This window comes from Drosophila tropicalis, unplaced genomic scaffold (genome assembly GCF_018151085.1).
Source record: "Drosophila tropicalis isolate 14030-0801.00 unplaced genomic scaffold, ASM1815108v1 contig_905, whole genome shotgun sequence".
In the NCBI taxonomy this organism is placed as follows: domain Eukaryota; kingdom Metazoa; phylum Arthropoda; class Insecta; order Diptera; family Drosophilidae; genus Drosophila; species Drosophila tropicalis.
The window spans coordinates 1547633-1566718 of record NW_027173405.1 but is presented as its reverse complement, the minus strand read 5'-3'; the positions used below and the strand labels follow the sequence as shown (position 1 = coordinate 1566718).

Genomic DNA, 19086 nt, shown 5'->3' with positions numbered 1-19086 from the left:
AAAAAACTATTCGGCAATAGAAAATGAATGCCTAGCGATAGTATGGGCAATACGCAAATTAAGACCATATCTCGAAGGATACCATATCGAAAGGGCAATCTAAACATCGTTGCCGATGCTTTGTCAAGACAACCAATGGAGTGTGCTTGTTTCCAGGACTTAATGGGAACAAAGAAACAACAACCACAGAAATAACCGGATTGCATAGTGGAAAATAGTCAAGTATACAGAAACATTCCACACAGAGCGGGCCAAGAAGAGGTGATATCATGGAAATTATGTGTGCCAAAAGCGCTTCGTAACCAAGTAATGGACGAAAACCATACTTCCACAACGTGACTTTAGAACGTTTGTGGGGAAGTGTACAATATGCCAACAGTTCAAACCAAGTCAACAGTAGGCAGCAGGAAAAATGCTAATACAAATACCAGAAGAACCATGGGCCACAGTATGTGCCGACTTCGTTGGGCCATTACCAAGGTCAAAACATGGAAATTCGATGCTATAATCGTTGACAGATTTTCAAAATGGACAGAACTGATTCCAATGCGCAAGGCAACTGCCGAGAGTTTTGTTAAGGCTTTTCGGGAGAGGATTCTAGCTAAATTTGGAGCTCCTAAGGTGGTGATAACGGACAATGGGACCAATTCACTAGCAGAATATTCAAGAAAATGCTAGATGAATGGGGATGAAAAAAACCAGCTAACAGCACCATACACACAACAAGAAAATTCAACTGATGGGCAAACAGAACAGTGAAAACGATGATCGCTCAGTTTACGGGCAAAAATCAACGTAACTGGGATGAGAGTAAGCCGGAAATAACACTAGCAGTAAATACAAGCGAATCAGAGTCAACTGGATTTACGCCAGCATATGTGATACAGGGTGCGATATACGATAGTGTCACGACAGGCACAGGAAAACAAACAAATACCACCAGAAGCGAAGGGAAAACAAATGCAAGAGCTATTCGAGCTAATACGCCGAAATCTGAAAACCGCTGCGCAAGATCAGGCGCACATTATAATCTATGACGGCGAGAATAAAGACCAATAATCGGAGCAACCGTATGGGCAAAAGAACACCATCTTTTAAATGTTGCGGAAGGATTTGCACCGAAACATGCACCAAGATTGGAGGACCATATGAGGTAATCGGATTCGTGTCACCAGTGATATGCAAGTTACCTCACAAGGACACTGGAAAGAACCGCCAGGCAAATATCAGCCAGATTAAACAACAAATATGTGACATAGATGGAAATAAGGTGGAACAAGATGAAAATTGAGCATTGAATATCGTAAATAAAACCAAATGCAGATATACATTTGACACTTTCAAGTGGCGGCGAATCCGAACATGGATAGAGAGGCAAAGAAAAGATAAAACAAGGAGTGAAAATAAACCAAGCAGACGCACTACCAACACATACAAGCTGATTGGGCCCGCTCTCTTAAATTTTAGCGGGTGTACTAGTATGACCCACAGATGCTCGCGGTGCTACTATAGTTGTAACACATTAAAAAAAAAAAATACGAAGCCTGGATTACGGTAAATTGCATCAATACGAGGTTTCCTGCTGGCAAAACTGATAATATCAAATCATTCAACGTTTGACACAGAGAGATAAAATACCAGAAAAAAAAAATCAAATATAATGAACAACGATTACAATGAAAATTTTGGCCAAGATGAAGGCGTAGCTCGAGTTGCGGCACCACGGGCCAATGCGGAACGTGGTTTCCGTCACGGTAGGGATGAGGCCATTGACCTGGCATCGCCCTACGTGTCCGAGGAGAAGGCGTTATAGGCGCGGCCCCCAACTCCGACGATGATGGGCTGGATATGATGAGTTCGGGCATCGCCGCCTCCTCGGATGAAGAGTACGAAGAGGGCGGAGGAAGTAGTGAGGAAAGCGGGTATTTGACGGCGGAAGACAGCGAGGCGGAGTCGGCTGTGGCAAACCAACGCCAAGATGACGAGGAAGCGATGTGGAGAGAGATGGACAAGGCGTTCCAGATGATGGAGCATGAAGAGGTCGAGAATGAGGCTGAGGGAGTAGTCAGCCCACCTCCAAGCGAGACGGAGAGCTCCTGTTGTGGGAGAGGGCACAACAAGACGAGGAAAGGCTGGTACAAGCCAGACAGAGGCTGGCGATAGCCATACAGCAACATCAACAACACCAGCAACGAGCAGTGTAACACATAGAAAAAGTTTCGGCACCCACGGGACACGTGGAGGAGGCGGTAGAACCGGGGGAGTGGCCAGTGGTTGTGGCAGAGGTAGTGGAGCAAATGCTACAACAGGAAGGGCCGAGAAGAGTAAGAATAATATGGGCGGGGCATATTAGGTATAGGATTCGAATATAGGATTCGCGCCAGTTATAAATCCAATTCTTTTATTAATGTTGGCTAACGGCTGCGCCCTTGCGGAGCCCCAAACTGCTCGTCTTATATGATGCGGCCTTCGGATGATTTCCACCGAGGCGGCTTCGAGGCACTTGCGATTGGCAAGAAATGAGATGACCAGGTTGACTTCAATCGGTTGCTTTATTTTCTTAACCTAAAACTATAGTACAATTGTCGGCGGGCACAGAAGGTGCAACCGCATCGACCGAGATTAATTTCAAGAGTAAAAATCACGTGCAGCAAATCACGCTGTCTTTTACAAAATTCAAAGTTCTGGAAATTTCCATAGAAGAAATAAGAACGAAAAGAATTGAAGTAACGGATCTCCAAGTTTGTCACTTCAAAGTAACTTGTGCTGTTCTTGGTCTCTCTCTCTCTCTCTTCGTTCGTTTTCTCTTTTTAGCAAAGAGAGTCTGGCTTCAGTTGCAGCTTAAACATTCTCCCCCCTTTGATGATGACGATCTTCATCATCAAATTCACGTCTGGAAGACTCCTGCGAAAAGCAAACTGAAACGAGAAAGTAACAATTTAACGCTTAGGTGTAGGAATGGTGTCATTCTCTATCCAATTCTCCTGAATAGGCAATGGACAGAGTTTGGCTACCGGTCGTTTCATGAGTCCTTTGACTGTCTTCAAAGTCACCACTCTCACTAGTCCATCGGGTCCTGCATGTGTCTCCATAACCCGACCTAGAGGCCATTGATGAGAAGGGAAACGTTCGTCCCTGATGAGCACTATGCATCCAACTGTTAGATTTTCCTTGGTCTGCAGCCATTTTGGTCTCCTTTGTAATCGTGATAAATATTCCGAGTTCCATCTTCTCCAAAACTGTTGTGCATAATATTGACAATTCTTCCATCGATCAATCAGAGTAATTTTAGCCAATTCCGGAGCAGGAGGTGCTAAAGGCGCTTCACCCATCAGAAAGTGACCGGGTGTTAATACCATTAAATCGTCCGGATCATTTGATAGGGGACATAACGGTCTTGAATTTAAGCAAGACTCAATCTGTGCCAACACAGTTGCCATTTCCTCGAATGTTAAAACTTGTTCTCCGAGAGTTCTCTTCAGATGATACTTCATGGACTTCACTCCAGCCTCCCACAATCCACCAAAGTGTGGCGCTGATGGTGGGTTGAAATGCCAGTTGATTCCTTTTCTCAATAATGTTGGCGCAATATGTTTCGTAATGTACGAACAATATGCCAGTTTGTCCACTTGCAATTTTTTGTTGGCTCCAATAAAATTAGTACCGCAGTCACTATAAACGTCTGTGCATAGGCCACGTCTGCCAATGAAACGGTTAAATGCTCCTATAAACGCATCTGAGGTCAGATCTCCAACTGGTTCCAAATGAATGGCCTTTGTCACTAGACATACGAACACAGCAATATATCCCTTCTGGGATACACGTCCTCTTCCTTTGCAGGGCGAAATATTTACGGGTCCAGCGTAGTCCACTCCAACGGATGAGAATGCTCTAGAAGGGCGTACCCGTACTGCTGGTAACATTCCCATTTTCTGACCTGCAAATTGAGGCTTCATCTTGAAACATGTGATACATTTATGAATTCCAAACCGAACTGCATTGCGTCCATTAACAATCCAGAATTTCTTTCTTATAAAATTCAGCGTTAGTGAGGTTCCACCATGCAAGGTGCAAATATGACTGTAAAATATGACGAGATCTGTGAAAGGATGTTTATACGGTAATATATAAGGATATTTTTCATTTATGGGCAACAGGGAATCTCGGAGCCTGCCTCCGAGACGTAAAACACGTTCGTTCGAATCAAAATACGGATTAAGAGACAGGAGTACGCTGTCCTTCGCTATTACCCTGCCTTCCGATAGCGCCTTCCATTCAGAGTTAAAACAATCCTTCTGCACCATCCTAATCAATTCACGTAGGCCCTCTTCTAATTCCACAATTGAGAGTCCAGATCCTCTTCGTTCTGCCACAGATGTTCGACAATTATATACGAAACGTTTTATATATGATATAATCCAGACGAGTCGTGTATACGATGAATACTTGCTGATAAATGCTACACTTGGCATTTCTTCCACTGATATCTTATGGCACGTCACCCTTTTGACTTCAGTGTCAACAACCGACAGCGAATCCTGATCAATAGCATTACAAGGCCATTCGATGTCCGATCCTTGTAGCCATGATGGCCCATGCCACCATAATTCACATGATGCCAACTTGGTTGCACTCGTGCCACGGCTTAGATAATCTGCAGGGTTATCTTTCGAGGCGACGTGTCTCCATTGCCTTTCGTCTGAGATTTCCAGGATTTTGTTTATTCGATTGGACACAAATACCTTCCAGTTGGCAGCTCCACCACGGATCCAACTGATGGTTATCATAGAATCTGACCAAAAAATAGTGTTCGAATAATTAATGTTAATTCTTAGATTCTCTTTTAGATACTTATACATTTTGGCTGCTTCAAGCGCAGCACATAACTCTGCCCTAGGTATGGTTAGTTGTTGTTTAGTTGGCGATACTCTCCCCTTTGACAATAGCAACTCTGTGTGATACTTATCCTCTCCAATTGGGAAGCGCAAGTAAGCCGTAGCTCCATATGCTCGTGACGAGGCATCGTAAAACAGGTGCAATTCAGCCACACCACCCGGTAGCCCCCATGTAACATGCCGTGGTATTCGTATAGTTACTATGTTTGGTAACTCTTTTACGAATTTCTCCCATTCTCTCTTAATAGTGTCCGGTAGTGTGCTATCCCAGCCAATTTTCTCCTTCCACAGTTGCTGCATGAGAATTTTGGCAGTAATCATTATCGGACTAAGCCATCCCATGGGATCAAACAGTCGTGCAATTGCTGATAGTATTGTCCTCTTTGTTGGTGAGCTCATTGGTGGAACGACATGCAAAGCAAAACGGAACTCATCTTCTTTGGGACTCCAGTATAGACCTAACGTGCGAATAGTATCATTACCTTCCATGTGTAACAATCCGCTTGATTCTCGATGCTCAACTGGTATGTTCTCTAATAGCTTTGTGCAATTACTCGCCCACTTCCGTAGTTCGAATGTACCACTACGAAGCATTCCAATCACTTGGTTCTTGACATCCTCCGTTTCTGCAATACTGTCGCCACCAGACAGTATGTCATCTACATACATTTGATGATTTATAACATCCACAGCCAGTGAATACTTCTCGCATTCATCCATAGCTAATTGTTTCATAACTCTCATGGCTAAATAAGGTGCGGAGCTCGTTCCAAACATCACCGTTGTGCAGGCATATTCTTCCACATAATCACTTGTGTCCGGATTCCATAGAATACGCTGGTACTGCGCGTCGTCGGGTGGAATATTAATACATCTGTACATTTTTTCAACATCCGCCATAAATACCCATTTTAGCCCTCGCCAATTGAGAATGATTCCTTGAAGATGTACGTGCAATTTTGGACCTATTGCTAGAATCTCATTAAGCGATTTTCCATTACTCGTCTTGCTCGATCCATCGAAGACAACTCGTACCTTCGTAGTTGATGACGATTCCTTTATGACTGGGTGATGCGGTAGGTAGCAATGATCGACTCCCCCCAATGCAGGATTGCCCGTCTTACTAGCCCGTGACGTTACACGTTCCATTTGACCCAGCTCCAGATACTCATTTATCGTGCCAACATAAGCGTTCTTCAAACTCGCATCGTTACGCAACCGTCTGTCCAGAGAATGTAATCGTTTTAACGTGCTCTTATATGATTCTCCAATTACCATTGATTCGTCCAAGTATGTTAGAAAAGGAAGACGAACAACATATTTCCCAGACGGCATTCGGCTATGTGTCTTAACGAAGAAATCTTCGCACCAGTTATCCTCTACTGAAACCCCACGTGGCTCCTCGTCGAATTGTTCTAGCTCCCAAAACTTACATAACAATTGTTCAAGTATCTCATCAGCTTCCTTCCTTCGTACCGTTATGGTGTAGGACGATCTCCTACCAGCTTCTTGATTCGTTTTTCCTGATACAATATATCCCAAATGCGTATTTTGCGCCAGAGGCATACCACGTATTCCTCGATGCACTTCTCCCAACATCAGCTCATCGTAGACGTCATTTCCCAACAAAATATCAACTCCTTGTGGACTGAAGAAGTTAGGGTCGGCCAACGGTAAGCCCTTCAGATGAGTCCACTCTTCAAACGGCAGTCGTTTGATTGGCATGCGCTTACTCACTAGAGGTATTACTGACGCGAGCAGCTTGTATTTCGCATGTGGGTTGTAGATTGATCTTATGACTAGCTCCACCTCTGCTGCCGCATCTGTAATTTTTGTATCTGCTAATCCAGTAATCGTGATGTGAGCCTGTTTGCGTCGTAAACGTAGCTGCTGAGCTGCATTCTCTGAAATGAACGAAACTTGTGAACCTTGATCCAAAAACGCTCTAAACTGTAAGGGATAGCCTTCTATCGACTCTACACACACCATTGCTGTTGGTAATAAAACCTCGTCTTTGTGCCTTACCGCAGTTTCTGTTGTACTCTTTCCAATTAAAGCATTCGCAGATGCTGTTGGGATAACTCCCTTCCTTAGTGTGCCAAGCGGCCTCTCGCATCCTGATTTGTCTACATGGAGTAGTGTATGATGCCGTCCTTGACATTTTTCACAATTTACCGCACTGTCACATGCATCTATTCGGTGATTTGGTCTAAGGCATCGAAAACACAGTCGATGCCTCACTACACACGCCTTTCGTTCCGATAGCCTCATCTCCTGGAATATCCTGCATACTCCGATAAGGTGTGCATCCCCTTGACACACAATGCATAGGTCTGTCTCTCGAGTAACAAATGAAGCCTTTGTGTAGTTCTGGTTAGCTCGTAACCCATGTACACCTGGCTTTGCATTCCGATGTCTATCCCGTGATAGAGTTCCCTCGATATTACCTGCTGACGCCGTAATCATTGTTCTGTACTGTGTTTCAAGATACTGACTGAGCTCCTCAAAGCTCGGCAGATTCTGCGTTGAAGATATTGACCGCTCCCAATCCACTCTTAATTGATTCGGTAATCTCTTCATCATGTAGTACACTAAAATTTCAGACTGTTGTCGTACATCCACACCAGTCTTCTCCAATGAATTCACACATGAGCGGGAAGTTTGCACAAATCTTCTCAAACTTTCCGCATCTCCATATTTTATTGGTAATTGCTGATCGAACACATCCATGTAATGTAAGAATAACACTCGTTTGTTATCATACAAATTTATCAACATTCTCCAAGCCACTTCATAGTTCGCCGCTATTAGCGTTAGATGTTCAATATCCTTAGCTGCGTCTCCAACCAACGAATCCTTCAAATAATGAAAACGATGTAAGTCCGTCAGCTTGTCGCAGTGGTGTACTCTTGTTAAAAACACCTCTTTAAACGCCGGCCACTCAATAAATTTCCCGCTGAAGGTAGGCAGTTTAACTGTTGGGAGTTTCACTTCCTCCAAACATGGTCCCATTTGTTCATGCACCGTCTGATGCAAACAAGACTCATCAAATGCAGTCGACGCCGGGATTCTCCGATCCTTATGTCTCTGCAACTCATTTCGAATCTCAGCTACTCCCATTACGTAGGTTTCTTCGAAACAGTCTCTGATGTCTTTGTCAAAATATCTGCCCTTTATTTCCGCATTATCTCGTTCTTGAATCAGTTGGTGATGATTGCGCTGAAAATCTGCGTGAAGGTGGGCAATCGAGTCCAATCTGGCTTCCAGATGACTCTCGGAATGTCCCGACTCCTCCGATTTATACCGCGCCAATGACTTCTCCAACGAAGTGAGCAATGTGATTTGCTCCGTAGCCAACGGTAACAGTTTTTCAGCCATAATGAACACCTACCCAAACACATCAACGTTAAATTGTACTCACCGGAATCAGTCTATCCACTGGCAATCACACTCTAAATCCAATCGCCAAGATCATTCCTCCCGGGTTTCGGCACCAAAAATATGTTGGCTAACGGCTGCGCCCTTGCGGAGCCCCAAACTGCTCGTCTTATATGATGCGGCCTTCGGATGATTTCCACCGAGGCGGCTTCGAGGCACTTGCGATTGGCAAGAAATGAGATGACCAGGTTGACTTCAATCGGTTGCTTTATTTTCTTAACCTAAAACTATAGTACAATTGTCGGCGGGCACAGAAGGTGCAACCGCATCGACCGAGATTAATTTCAAGAGTAAAAATCACGTGCAGCAAATCACGCTGTCTTTTACAAAATTCAAAGTTCTGGAAATTTCCATAGAAGAAATAAGAACGAAAAGAATTGAAGTAACGGATCTCCAAGTTTGTCACTTCAAAGTAACTTGTGCTGTTCTTGGTCTCTCTCTCTCTCTCTTCGTTCGTTTTCTCTTTTTAGCAAAGAGAGTCTGGCTTCAGTTGCAGCTTAAACAATTAATTAAAAAAAATATGGATTGGTGAGACTCAAAAACGATCTGTATTGAAACAAAGCGTCTTAAGAACTAACTTAAGATTATTCATACAGATATGATTAAAGTTTGGTTAAAAAGCTTTTGATATTAGTATTGGGAGCTTTTGATCCGGTGACAAGGGATCTGGATTTTGATTGCTTGGAAGATTTTTTGGGACATTTGTGTTTTTTTTTTTTTTTTTTTCTCGCGAGCCCAAGCAGATAACTGCCCACCTCCCACCCGACCGACCGAGGGGTGCAGCCGTATAACGCACGGCACGAATCGCGTGGACAAATACACAATAGAAAAAACAGACAAACAAATAATACTACAGCTATCTATTAACTAAATGGGATAGGATAGATGTTTTAAGCATATTAATAGAAAACTCTGAGCCGATTACAGGGAATAGAAGGTTGTAATCAGAGCAGAGGACCTTAAAAGGTTCATGCATAGCATAGTTAGAAGAACAACGACTAAGGGATAAAGGTATCAAAGGATGTCTACTCCGTGTACATGGTACCGACAGATTCACCTGAGCTAATAACTCAGGCGAGTCGATATCACCAATTAGGAGCTTGTGCATAAAAATGACACCAAGCATAATTCTACGGTTAGTTAGGGATGGAAGGTTAATCAAGAGAAGTCTACTAGAATACGAAGGCAAATTGACATTGCGATGCCAGCTTAAGCCACGAAGGGCAAATAGCAAGAACTGCTTTTGAACGGATTCAAGTCTAATCTGGTGCGACCCATATTGAGGTGACCAAATGCAAGATCCATACTCTAAAATAGGACGGACAAGCGAAGTAAAAAGAACTTTAGTTGTATAGGGGTCATCAAATTCTTTTGACCATCTTTTAATGAAACCCAGGACACTCATGGCCTAAACCCAGGACACTCATGGCCTTTGCGACCGTGGTGGAAATATGGGTGTTAAAATTTAACTTATGGTCCATAAGTACGCCCAAATCATTCATATTATTTAGACGTTCTAGAGGGCTATTGTTTAGAAAATAAGTGACCAGTTGAAGAGAGTTACGGAAAAAAGTCATTACCTTACATTTGGTAGTGTTAAGATTTAGTAGATTAAACTGGCACCAGGATTGAAAGTTTTTAAGATCAGCTTGTAGCCGACTAAATGAATCTGTATCTTTATGAGTAAGACAAAGTTTGACATCGTCAGCATACATAAGCACGCGCGAATGAACAATGACTGATGGAAGATCGTTAATAAATAGTGTGAAGAGCAGAGGGCCAAGATGACTACCTAGAGGTACACCAGAAGTCACAGGAATGGAAGCGGAAAAAGAAGACTTAAAAAGTACCTTCTGTTTTCTATTTGTTAAATATTCTCGAACCCAAGAAAGGAAAAGCGGTGGAAACCCAATGTCGCTCAGCTTAGAAAGTAATAGGGTATGATTAACGGAAAAGGCTTTGCCAAAGTCAGTATATATTAAATCAGTTTGCTTACCATTTTTGAACCCCTTGATAATTATTGATGTAAATTCTAAAAGTTAGTGGTTGTAGATCTACGTTTCACAAACCCATGTTGGGATGGCGAAATAATAGAGCTGCAAAAATTTTGCATTTGAGAAGTTATAATTTTCTCAAAAGCTTTCGGAATAGCGGACAATTTTGAGATACCCTTATAGTTAGAGGCTTCGGACTTTTTGCCATTTTTATGCAGAGGAATGATATACGACTCTTTCCAAATATGTGGAAAAGAAGAATATTCGACAGACAATAGAAACAAATTTAAAATGGGTTTACGTAATGCGTTTGCACAGAACCTGAGTACGCATACAGGAAGACCATCTGGCCCCGGAGAATAATTAGGTTTAACAAGTTTAAGTTCGCTAAGAAGAGAACTTTCATCAATCACTGGATTGAAAATGCAATTAGCTTTTTCTAAATGATAAGGATACGGACTTGCTCGATATTCCGTTGAGGAATAGGTTGTTTTGAAAAAATTCGCAAACATATCGGAAATTGCCTGATCAGTGCTCGCTTTTTTATTTTGAAAAGACAAAAAAGATGGGTGCACAGAGGTTTGTTTGTTTATAGGATTTTTGTTTAGTTGTTGTTTAGGTTGCAGTAAACATCCGCTGTTTTCTAGACTAAAGGGGGGTCAAGTTATGTGGGTGAATAGAGTGAGAAATTAGGTGGTGTGAGTGGATAGAGTGGGAGATATATTAATATATATTCTTGATCAGCACGACGAGACGAGTTCAAATAGCCATGTCCGTCCGTCCGCCTGGATCAACGCAAACTCCTCCTAGACCGTAAGAGCTACAGAGCTGAAATTTCGCACGTAGGCTTGTATATTTGCAGGGGTTGTATATCTCGGATTCAGCCGGATCGGACCACTATATCATATAGCTCCCATAAAAACCCCAAAGTCACGAACAGTGACTTTTCTCAATAACTTTGTTATTTTCTGTGCTATTGTCGTGAAACTTATATTATACAGTTTAATTCGCCTATAAACTACTGTGCCAAATTTGATCAAGATCGGGTGACTATATCATATAGCTCCCATAGGAACGATCGGTCGAAAACAGTAACTTTTGTAAATAACTTCGTTACTTTTAACTCGATTGCTTTCAAATTAAACATTTCTTAATTTAATATGTCTGTTAATATCTGTACCAAATTTGATAATGATCGGGTCACTATATCATAAAACAGTGACTTTGATCAATATCTTCGTTATTTCCTATGATTATAGGCGATTCTATATATAATATAGAATATACTATAATTTGTTCCCATATCTCAATTAAAAAATTATTAGCATATTTTTGCATAAGTTAACTAATAAAAAAGTGATTAAACTTACAAGAAAAAGTGTCCATAAGCTTTTTACTTGAGATCAAAATTAGCCCGCCTAGAGGCGGTTTTGCGACACCATAATGTAAGTTTTAAATACGAGCAATTCTAATGAAAACGGTTACTCAAAACACAAATATTTCAGCAATGAACCACAAAAAACAACTTAAACTGTCATCGCTTTCCGCCGATGAAATAAAAGTAGCCTTATGCCTTAGGTATGCTTGACTTTAATGGTGAAACGGATAACGAAGAAGAAAATTTAGACGATTTACATGAAGATTCTTTTAGTTACGGCAGTTTTGGAAATGAAATTGATGTTAACGATGTTCTTGATATGTCAGAATTAGCACTTGCATCACAGATTTGCTTTGGTAATAGCACAGCTTCAATGTTGTCACCATCATCTTTAAATGCTTCATCAAGTGCTTCTTCGACCCCGAAACGGAAGCGCCGTCCGCTTTCTCTTATTCAAGATGAATCGCATAGTGAACTTGATAGATCAACAAGAGGAAGTCGCACATGCTTTACCAAACTAACATTTACGCTTCTCAAAAAAACATTAGGACCTCCTTTACAACAAACAACTTAGAATTGCGTAAATTGATTGGTTTTCTAATTAATATGTCAGTATTTCACTATCCAAGTATCCGTTCATATTGGAGCGAGTATGCGTTTAAAATTATCCAAGACACAATGTCAAGAAATCGTTTTGATGAAATCCAAAGCAACCTTCATTTTAATGACAATAGCACTATGCCACTATGCAAAAGTTCAGATGACTTTGATCAGTTATACAAAGTCCGCCCTCTTATAAAACATTTCAATGAAAAATTTCAATCAGTACCAATGCCCCAGCATCTAAGTGTAGACGAACAGATGTGCGCAACAAAAATTAAGTCATTTCTTCGACAGTACATTCCAGATAAGCCCCACAAATGGGGTATAAAACTATTCGTCCTGTGCGATTCGGCTGGTTTTTGCTATAGCTTTGAAGTATATGGTGGTGCAGGTGATAATGTTATTCTTCCGGGAACCCCCGATTTTGGGTCGCCTTCAAACATAGTAATTCGACTATCCAGTATAGTGCCTAAATTCAAAAACAACATAATGATTTTTGACAACTTTTATACTTCCCTACCACTACTTGTTTATCTGCGATCACTAGGAATTTATCATTGTGCAGGGGAGGCCAACACACACCTTCAGAACTACATTGGCATATAGAAGTTAATGGATAAATTATCGTTTTATTGCGCTACAAGAAAAAAAAATCTGACGCGCTGCAGATCTGACGTCTGACGATTTTTAAAAATAATTTCCTACCGCGACGTGCCTAAGAGAGCTTCGCTCTAAATATTTGTTGATATTGATTGTCCCAATTCAATAAATGTATACAACATGCATATGGGTGGCGTAGATCACATAGATGGACTCATAGGTCGATACAAAATTTCTTGGAAAACTTTAAAGTATACAAATCGAGTATTCACACATTTGCTTGATGTTGCGATGGTAAATGTTTATATATTGTTTCACAAAATTAACAAGCCGGACCCCAAAGATACCGAATATCAACTGCCAAATTTTCAAACACAAGTTGCAAAAGTGCTTTGTACATCAAAAAACGATGTCAAAGCTCCTGGACGTCCTCTCGCAAATTCTCAGAAAAAGGTTACGGAAAAAAGACTTTTTTACCGACTGATGAAATTCGCTTCGATGGAATTGAACATTTTCCTGAATATTTGCCACGAATCAACGGCAAGAAATAAAAATAAAGGATGCCCTTCCGAAACGCAGGTTATATGCCGAAAATGTAATATTAATCTTTGCTTATCGATGCAAAAAAAATTGTTACTTTGATTTTCATCACAAATAAACTAAACTTATCTTTATATATATAAATATTCATATTTATTGTGCACCAATTTTGAAGTTTTTCATAAATAATAAACAACAGCCCGAAAAACTATGCAGTAAAAATTTTTTTTGGCAATGTTTCCCAAGACCGTTTCTAGGCGGGGTTAGGATTTGACCCAAAATTTTTTCCAGAACAAATATTTTTTTACCCGTAACTAGTGCAAAAATAATTTTTTTTTTTTTTAAACAAAAATTTGGGAAGTAGAGGGATAACATAGATTCTTAATTCGTCTATCCGTGTTCTTTTATACAAAAATTATTTGAAATTTTTTCTTCTGATATGGACTAGGCTGCTCTAATATTGGTCTTAAAATAAAGAAACGACCGGGAGTTTACACCTCGTTGTTGTCCATATCTTCAACCGCCTTATACAATGACTGTTAATTTATCACGGCTGATAAATTTCCGACTTTACCGCAACTAAATTAATTGCCTTATTTGCCAAGCACACAAATACTGCTATTTATCCGTTAAGGGTTTTTTGTCGTCTGTTTTTTTTTTAGCATCCTATACATATAAGATGGAGCTGCAAAATCTATTCATGTTTAAGAATAAAAATCGTGTTCATCTGAAGTGTCTTCACCAAATCAGATGCAGTAAAGAAAATATAATACAACTAAACTTTTGTCATAAACAACTAACCTAGCTTATGAGTAGAATTACATTCAGCCACAACCGTGGTGGAAAAACACTTGTAATTTTAAACTAACCTAAAAGATCACAACGGCAGGATGTTAAGTGGCCGACGCCGTACCTAAAATTAATAATAATTTCAACCCCCGAAAACGTGGGAATAAGAAGAATAAGAAGGTAGGCGAAGACTCGGGTCCCAATTAAGACCGCGTAACGCAAACTTAAGGAATTGCTTCTGTACCGATTCAATACAACGCTGGTGAACATCATATTGCGGGTTCCACACTGGCGAGCAATATTCTAGAGTAGGGCGAACTAACGAAGTGTATAAAACCTTTGTTACATAGGGATCATCAAATTCTTTGGCCCAACGTTTGATGAAGCCGAGAAGGCTGCTTGCTCTGTTGACAATTGAAGAAATATGAACATTAAATGAAAGTTTAGGGTCAAACATAACGCCTAAGTCTTTGAATAATGGAACACAATCTAACAGAACAGACTTAATAGAGTAATGAGCTAGGAGCGGAGACAAACGACTGAAAGTCATAAAAGAACACTTAGAGGCATTAAGGTGTAATTTATTAACGTGGCACCAATCACAGAACGCATCGAGATCTGATTGCAAGTACTGTTGGAAAAAAGGATCATTATAGGAATAACAAATCTTGACGTCATCCGCAAACATGAGCACGCGTGAATGAGCCAAGGCCAAAGGCAAATCATTTATAAACAATGTAAATAATAGTGGGCCCAGATGACTGCCTTGGGGTACACCTGACGTAACTCGAACAGTTTTAGATATCGAGGAACGAAAAGACACCTTTTGGGTTCTGCCAATAAGATACGACTTTAACCAACCCAATAATTTTGGTGAAAAACCCATGATGTTAAGTTTCGCGAGAAGCAAAGAATGATCAACCGTATCAAAAGCCTTACTGAAGTCAGTATAAATAACATCAGTTTGACACTTTTTACGGAAGCCATGGTGTACTAGGGTAGTCAATTCTAAAAGGTTGGTAAGCGACGAACGACCTTTCACGAAAACAATGCTGGCAAGGAGAAATAGTGGATCTGGATAGATGTTGAAGGGAAGACGTAATAATTTTCTCAAACAGTTTAGGTATTGCCGAAAGTTTGGCAATGCCACGGTAGTTGGAAACATCCGATTTGCTACCCTTTTTAAAAAGCGGAATAATAAATGACTCCTTCCAAATATCAGGAAATCTAGAAGTCTCACTCGATATAAAGAATAACCGAGCTAAAGGCTTAGATAGGGAAATCGAACACATTTTAAGGATGCAACTAGGTATATCATCAGGCCCGGGAACGAAGGAAGACTTCATATATGACAAGCTAGAGAGAATACAGTCTTCAGTAATACTGGGAAAAAACATACAATTTAAATGTGGGATTGAAAAGGGATAGGGTGTGGGATCCGAAACAGTAGTAGAATATGTCGACTGAAAAAATTTAGCAAACAGATCTGCAATATCTAAATCATTATTAGCAGACTGGTCGTTAAGTCTGAAGGTGGAAGGTAGTACATTAGAGCGTCTTTTGGAATTGACAAGGTTGTAAAATCTTTTGGGGTTCTTATAAAATTCAGCCTTACAGCGAACGAGATAATTGTTGTAGCATTGAGTATTTAAAAGACAAAATTGAGATTTGGCTATACAATAATTTGCATAGTCAAGTCGCGAACCAGTTTTTTTAAATCTTTTAAAATATCTCGATTTAATGTTACGAAGATTAGATTAGAGAGCCTACGTGTGAACCAGACTGGCGATCTGGAGACAGTAGAGACATTCACATAAGGAACGCATTTATCAATTAGAGAATTAAGAGCAGAATAGAAAAACTTCACTGCACAATCTATATCGCAGCACTCAAATAGAAATGACCAATCAAAAGAGTTAATAAGGTTGTTAAGAAGATTGAAATTTGTTTTATGAAAACATCTGCAACGAGAAACTGAGATGTTATTAAATGAATAAGTAACGGAATTGTAAGAAATAGTAACTTCAATGGTATGGTAATAAGGATCTTCAGGCTTCACAAGGTGCTGTGTTTGAGATACAGAACAAACAGTGGGATCTGAGACAAAAACAAGATCGATAATTCTTTAAGAAGAGTTAAGGAAAGAATTCAATTGATATAGCGGACATTCAAGTAGGCTATCAAGAAAAACATATTGGATGAAGGAATTATGATAGAAAGATAGATTATCACCAACCAGCCAGGAAATATTTGGCAAGTTAAAATCACCTAAAACTATAAGGAAATTACGATCTTGAAAGCGACTAAAAATGGTTTTTAGAGCATCAGCATGGTGCATGTAGGGCATGATATCAGAAGCCGGAGGAATATAAGAAAAAAAGTATATAAGCTAAAGTTGGAACATGTAACTTCGAAGCAAATAAACTCAACACATAAGGGCAGGTCAATCGACACAACACTTAAACACAGATTCGAGTTGACAGCAATGAGAACTCCACCGCCACGACGACCAACATGAGCAAGCCCATAAGAAATAAAGTTATTAGAAAGAATTTCGTTATCCAAAACAGAGGAGTAATACCAAGTTAGGGTTTTTAAGTCAGTGATAAGAGAATTTTACCAAATAATACACAGGAACACCCAGGACCACTTAACAGCAAAGCATTACACTCCTGCTTGGACCTATCTCTTATGTTCACAAATTTGTTTCGAATTCCTTCCGCATAGCCAAACCGTTAACTGAGTTGCTAAGAAGGTGGTCCACTTCCGATAAACCAATCCGCTAAAAACGCGTTGGTCCAAACCTTAAGTAAAAAGTCAATAAACCCCCGCATTGCGCAGTGATCGTTGGAATTGGAAAATATGTGTAGGAACCGGTGATGAGGCACCGATACACAATAAAAGAACCAGAAGCGGTCATCGTTTCTGGAGCCAGTTTGTAGTGCTAAGCCTCATAAAATAATGAAAGACGGTCACACAAGAGATTTGGAAGTTTGCAACGACAGCGAGCACACGTTTCGGGACAGACCTGCAGTCAGTTTGAGTTTTGTTTAAGCCATAAGAAAATTAATTGTAACACTAACATCATTGCCAATAACTGAAACCGGAATATGAATAAAAGACCACAAATTGGGGGCTCAAATGGAATGGCGGATTAAAAGTGAAACAATTAATTTTGGCTAGTGAATTTTACAAATTCGTTAAAACTTGTGAAATTCTAAGAAAGAAGGAGACAGCAAGTGACGCTGCCTCGAGAAAACCGTCGTTTTAATGAGTGGAAGCGAGATAGCTGCAGTAAAAGCGCGGTATCGACGAGCGACAAAATGAGCGAGACAGCAAGTGACACTGAGATAAGGCAACTGCAGAAGGAGTGAGAAAGCTGATCAGGATTCGCATCATATCACAGAACATTCGTGAGAAGTTTGGCCGAAGAAGGTACCATTGGGATACACCTGCAATCAAAAGCCAAGGCAGGAACGGATCGAAGTGCACAATAGAGAGCGGTGGAGAAGTGAACGGCGCTAGAGAGATTGTGACGATTCCGGTTGCAAGATTGATTCAAGGTTGCGAAATCGATACAAGGCGGCTGCAACGGAGGCTGTGTAAATTGCTGGAGAAAGCGTACAGTAATTTACCGGTGTTGGGGGCAAAAACGTTTCGAGGCTGTGTTAACTGCTAGAGAAGTGTACAGCGGTTAGCCAGGGCTGACTAGAGTTGAGTTCTAGGAGTGAACTGCGTTAGTGGTGGAAGTGAATATCTAGTGGTAACGGCGTAAACAACACAGGCTGAGTTAGCTGCTGGAGAAAACGGAATTTCGAATTCTCCAGAGACTTGCGTTGAGTTCTAGGAGTGAACTGCGTTAGTGGTGGCGGGGAACAACAGAGAATAGCGTTGAGTTCTAAGAGTGAACTGCGTTAGTGGTGGCGGAGAACAACGGAGACTAGCGCTGAGTTCTAGGAGTGGTGGCGTTGTGATCAACGATTGGCAGTGGCAACAACTTTAAGGTTGGCGATATGTTTCGATAGTGGATAGTGCAGGAAAAGGATTTCCGAAGGAATTTGGCGATAAGGCTATTAAACATCGAGGAGGACTACAAAGCAGAGCTACGTGGGACGAACGAGAGACAGGAAAAGCGTATGTTTATCAGATCTAGCGAAAACTGATAACAATTTTCGAAGCTAGAAAACCGTACTAACATAGTATTAGAAGATTTGTACGTAATTTTAAGTCTTTGTAATTGAGATGGAGCTTGCAGAGATTCTGGCTCAAAGCGTGGTTGCTTTGCGATCGAAATTATCCGAACTAGCGCTGCCTACAACTGGCAGAAAACGGGATTTGCAGAATAGGTTACTTATCCATTATGGTTTGCAGCAGGAAAATGAGGAGCAGATGATCAGTCAGTGGTAACAGCGAACGGGGGAAGTAGAGATTGCAGCAGAAAACGTAGATAGACCCGACAGATCATGGTTTACTTTGAAAGATGTCGAAGACAGTGTTTCAGAGTTTTCAGGTTCAGATATTCCTAACATTGCTCAATGGATTGAAGAACTAGAAGAATGAATTACAGTTATTTGTCTATTTAAAACAGTTATTGTGTGGGGCGGCAAAATCTTGCATAAGGAGTCCGAGAAATATTAAAAACTGGAGTTCTATGAAAGCAGCTCTTCGTGCTGAGTTTAGTGTAAAAATATCTTCAGCTGCAGTCCATAAAAAGTTAAATCAGCGCCAACAGAAAAAAGGTGAAACTCTAAATGAATATTTATACGCATTGATGGAAATTGCAAAGCCGGTAAACGTAGATAAGAAGAGTCTGATAGAGTACTTCGTTAAGGGTATTCCGGATACAAAA

At 40.7% G+C, this 19086-nt stretch overlaps 2 protein-coding genes across 2 annotated transcripts in view; one reads left to right on the top strand and one right to left on the bottom strand.

Moving 5' to 3' along the window:
* LOC137586136 (calcineurin-binding protein cabin-1-like) overlaps positions 1-19086 on the top strand; it is a 1431569-nt gene that overhangs the window by 624704 nt on the left and 787779 nt on the right. The window lies entirely within an intron of this gene.
* On the bottom strand, positions 2940-8273 carry LOC137586130 (uncharacterized). Its single transcript, XM_068302136.1, has 4 exons — positions 7343-8273; positions 4963-6799; positions 4743-4792; positions 2940-4099 (listed from the first exon to the last, which is right to left on the bottom strand). Exons 1-4 carry the CDS (start codon positions 8271-8273, stop codon positions 2940-2942), a joined length of 3978 nt encoding a protein of 1325 aa, XP_068158237.1.

What these genes read in the sequence shown, in the direction of transcription:
- LOC137586130 (XM_068302136.1), bottom strand. Translation starts at nt 8,273, where the DNA reads ATGGCTGAAAAACTGTTACCGTTGGCTACGGAGCAAATCACATTGCTC. An exon ending in AATGATTACGGCGTCAGCAG is followed by an intron (nt 6,800 to 7,342) that starts GTAATATCGAGG and finishes CGTTCATTTCAG; the next exon opens with AGAATGCAGCTCAGCAGCTA. An exon ending in TTCCCAATTGGAGAGGATAA is followed by an intron (nt 4,793 to 4,962) that starts GTATCACACAGA and finishes TTTTTTGGTCAG; the next exon opens with ATTCTATGATAACCATCAGT.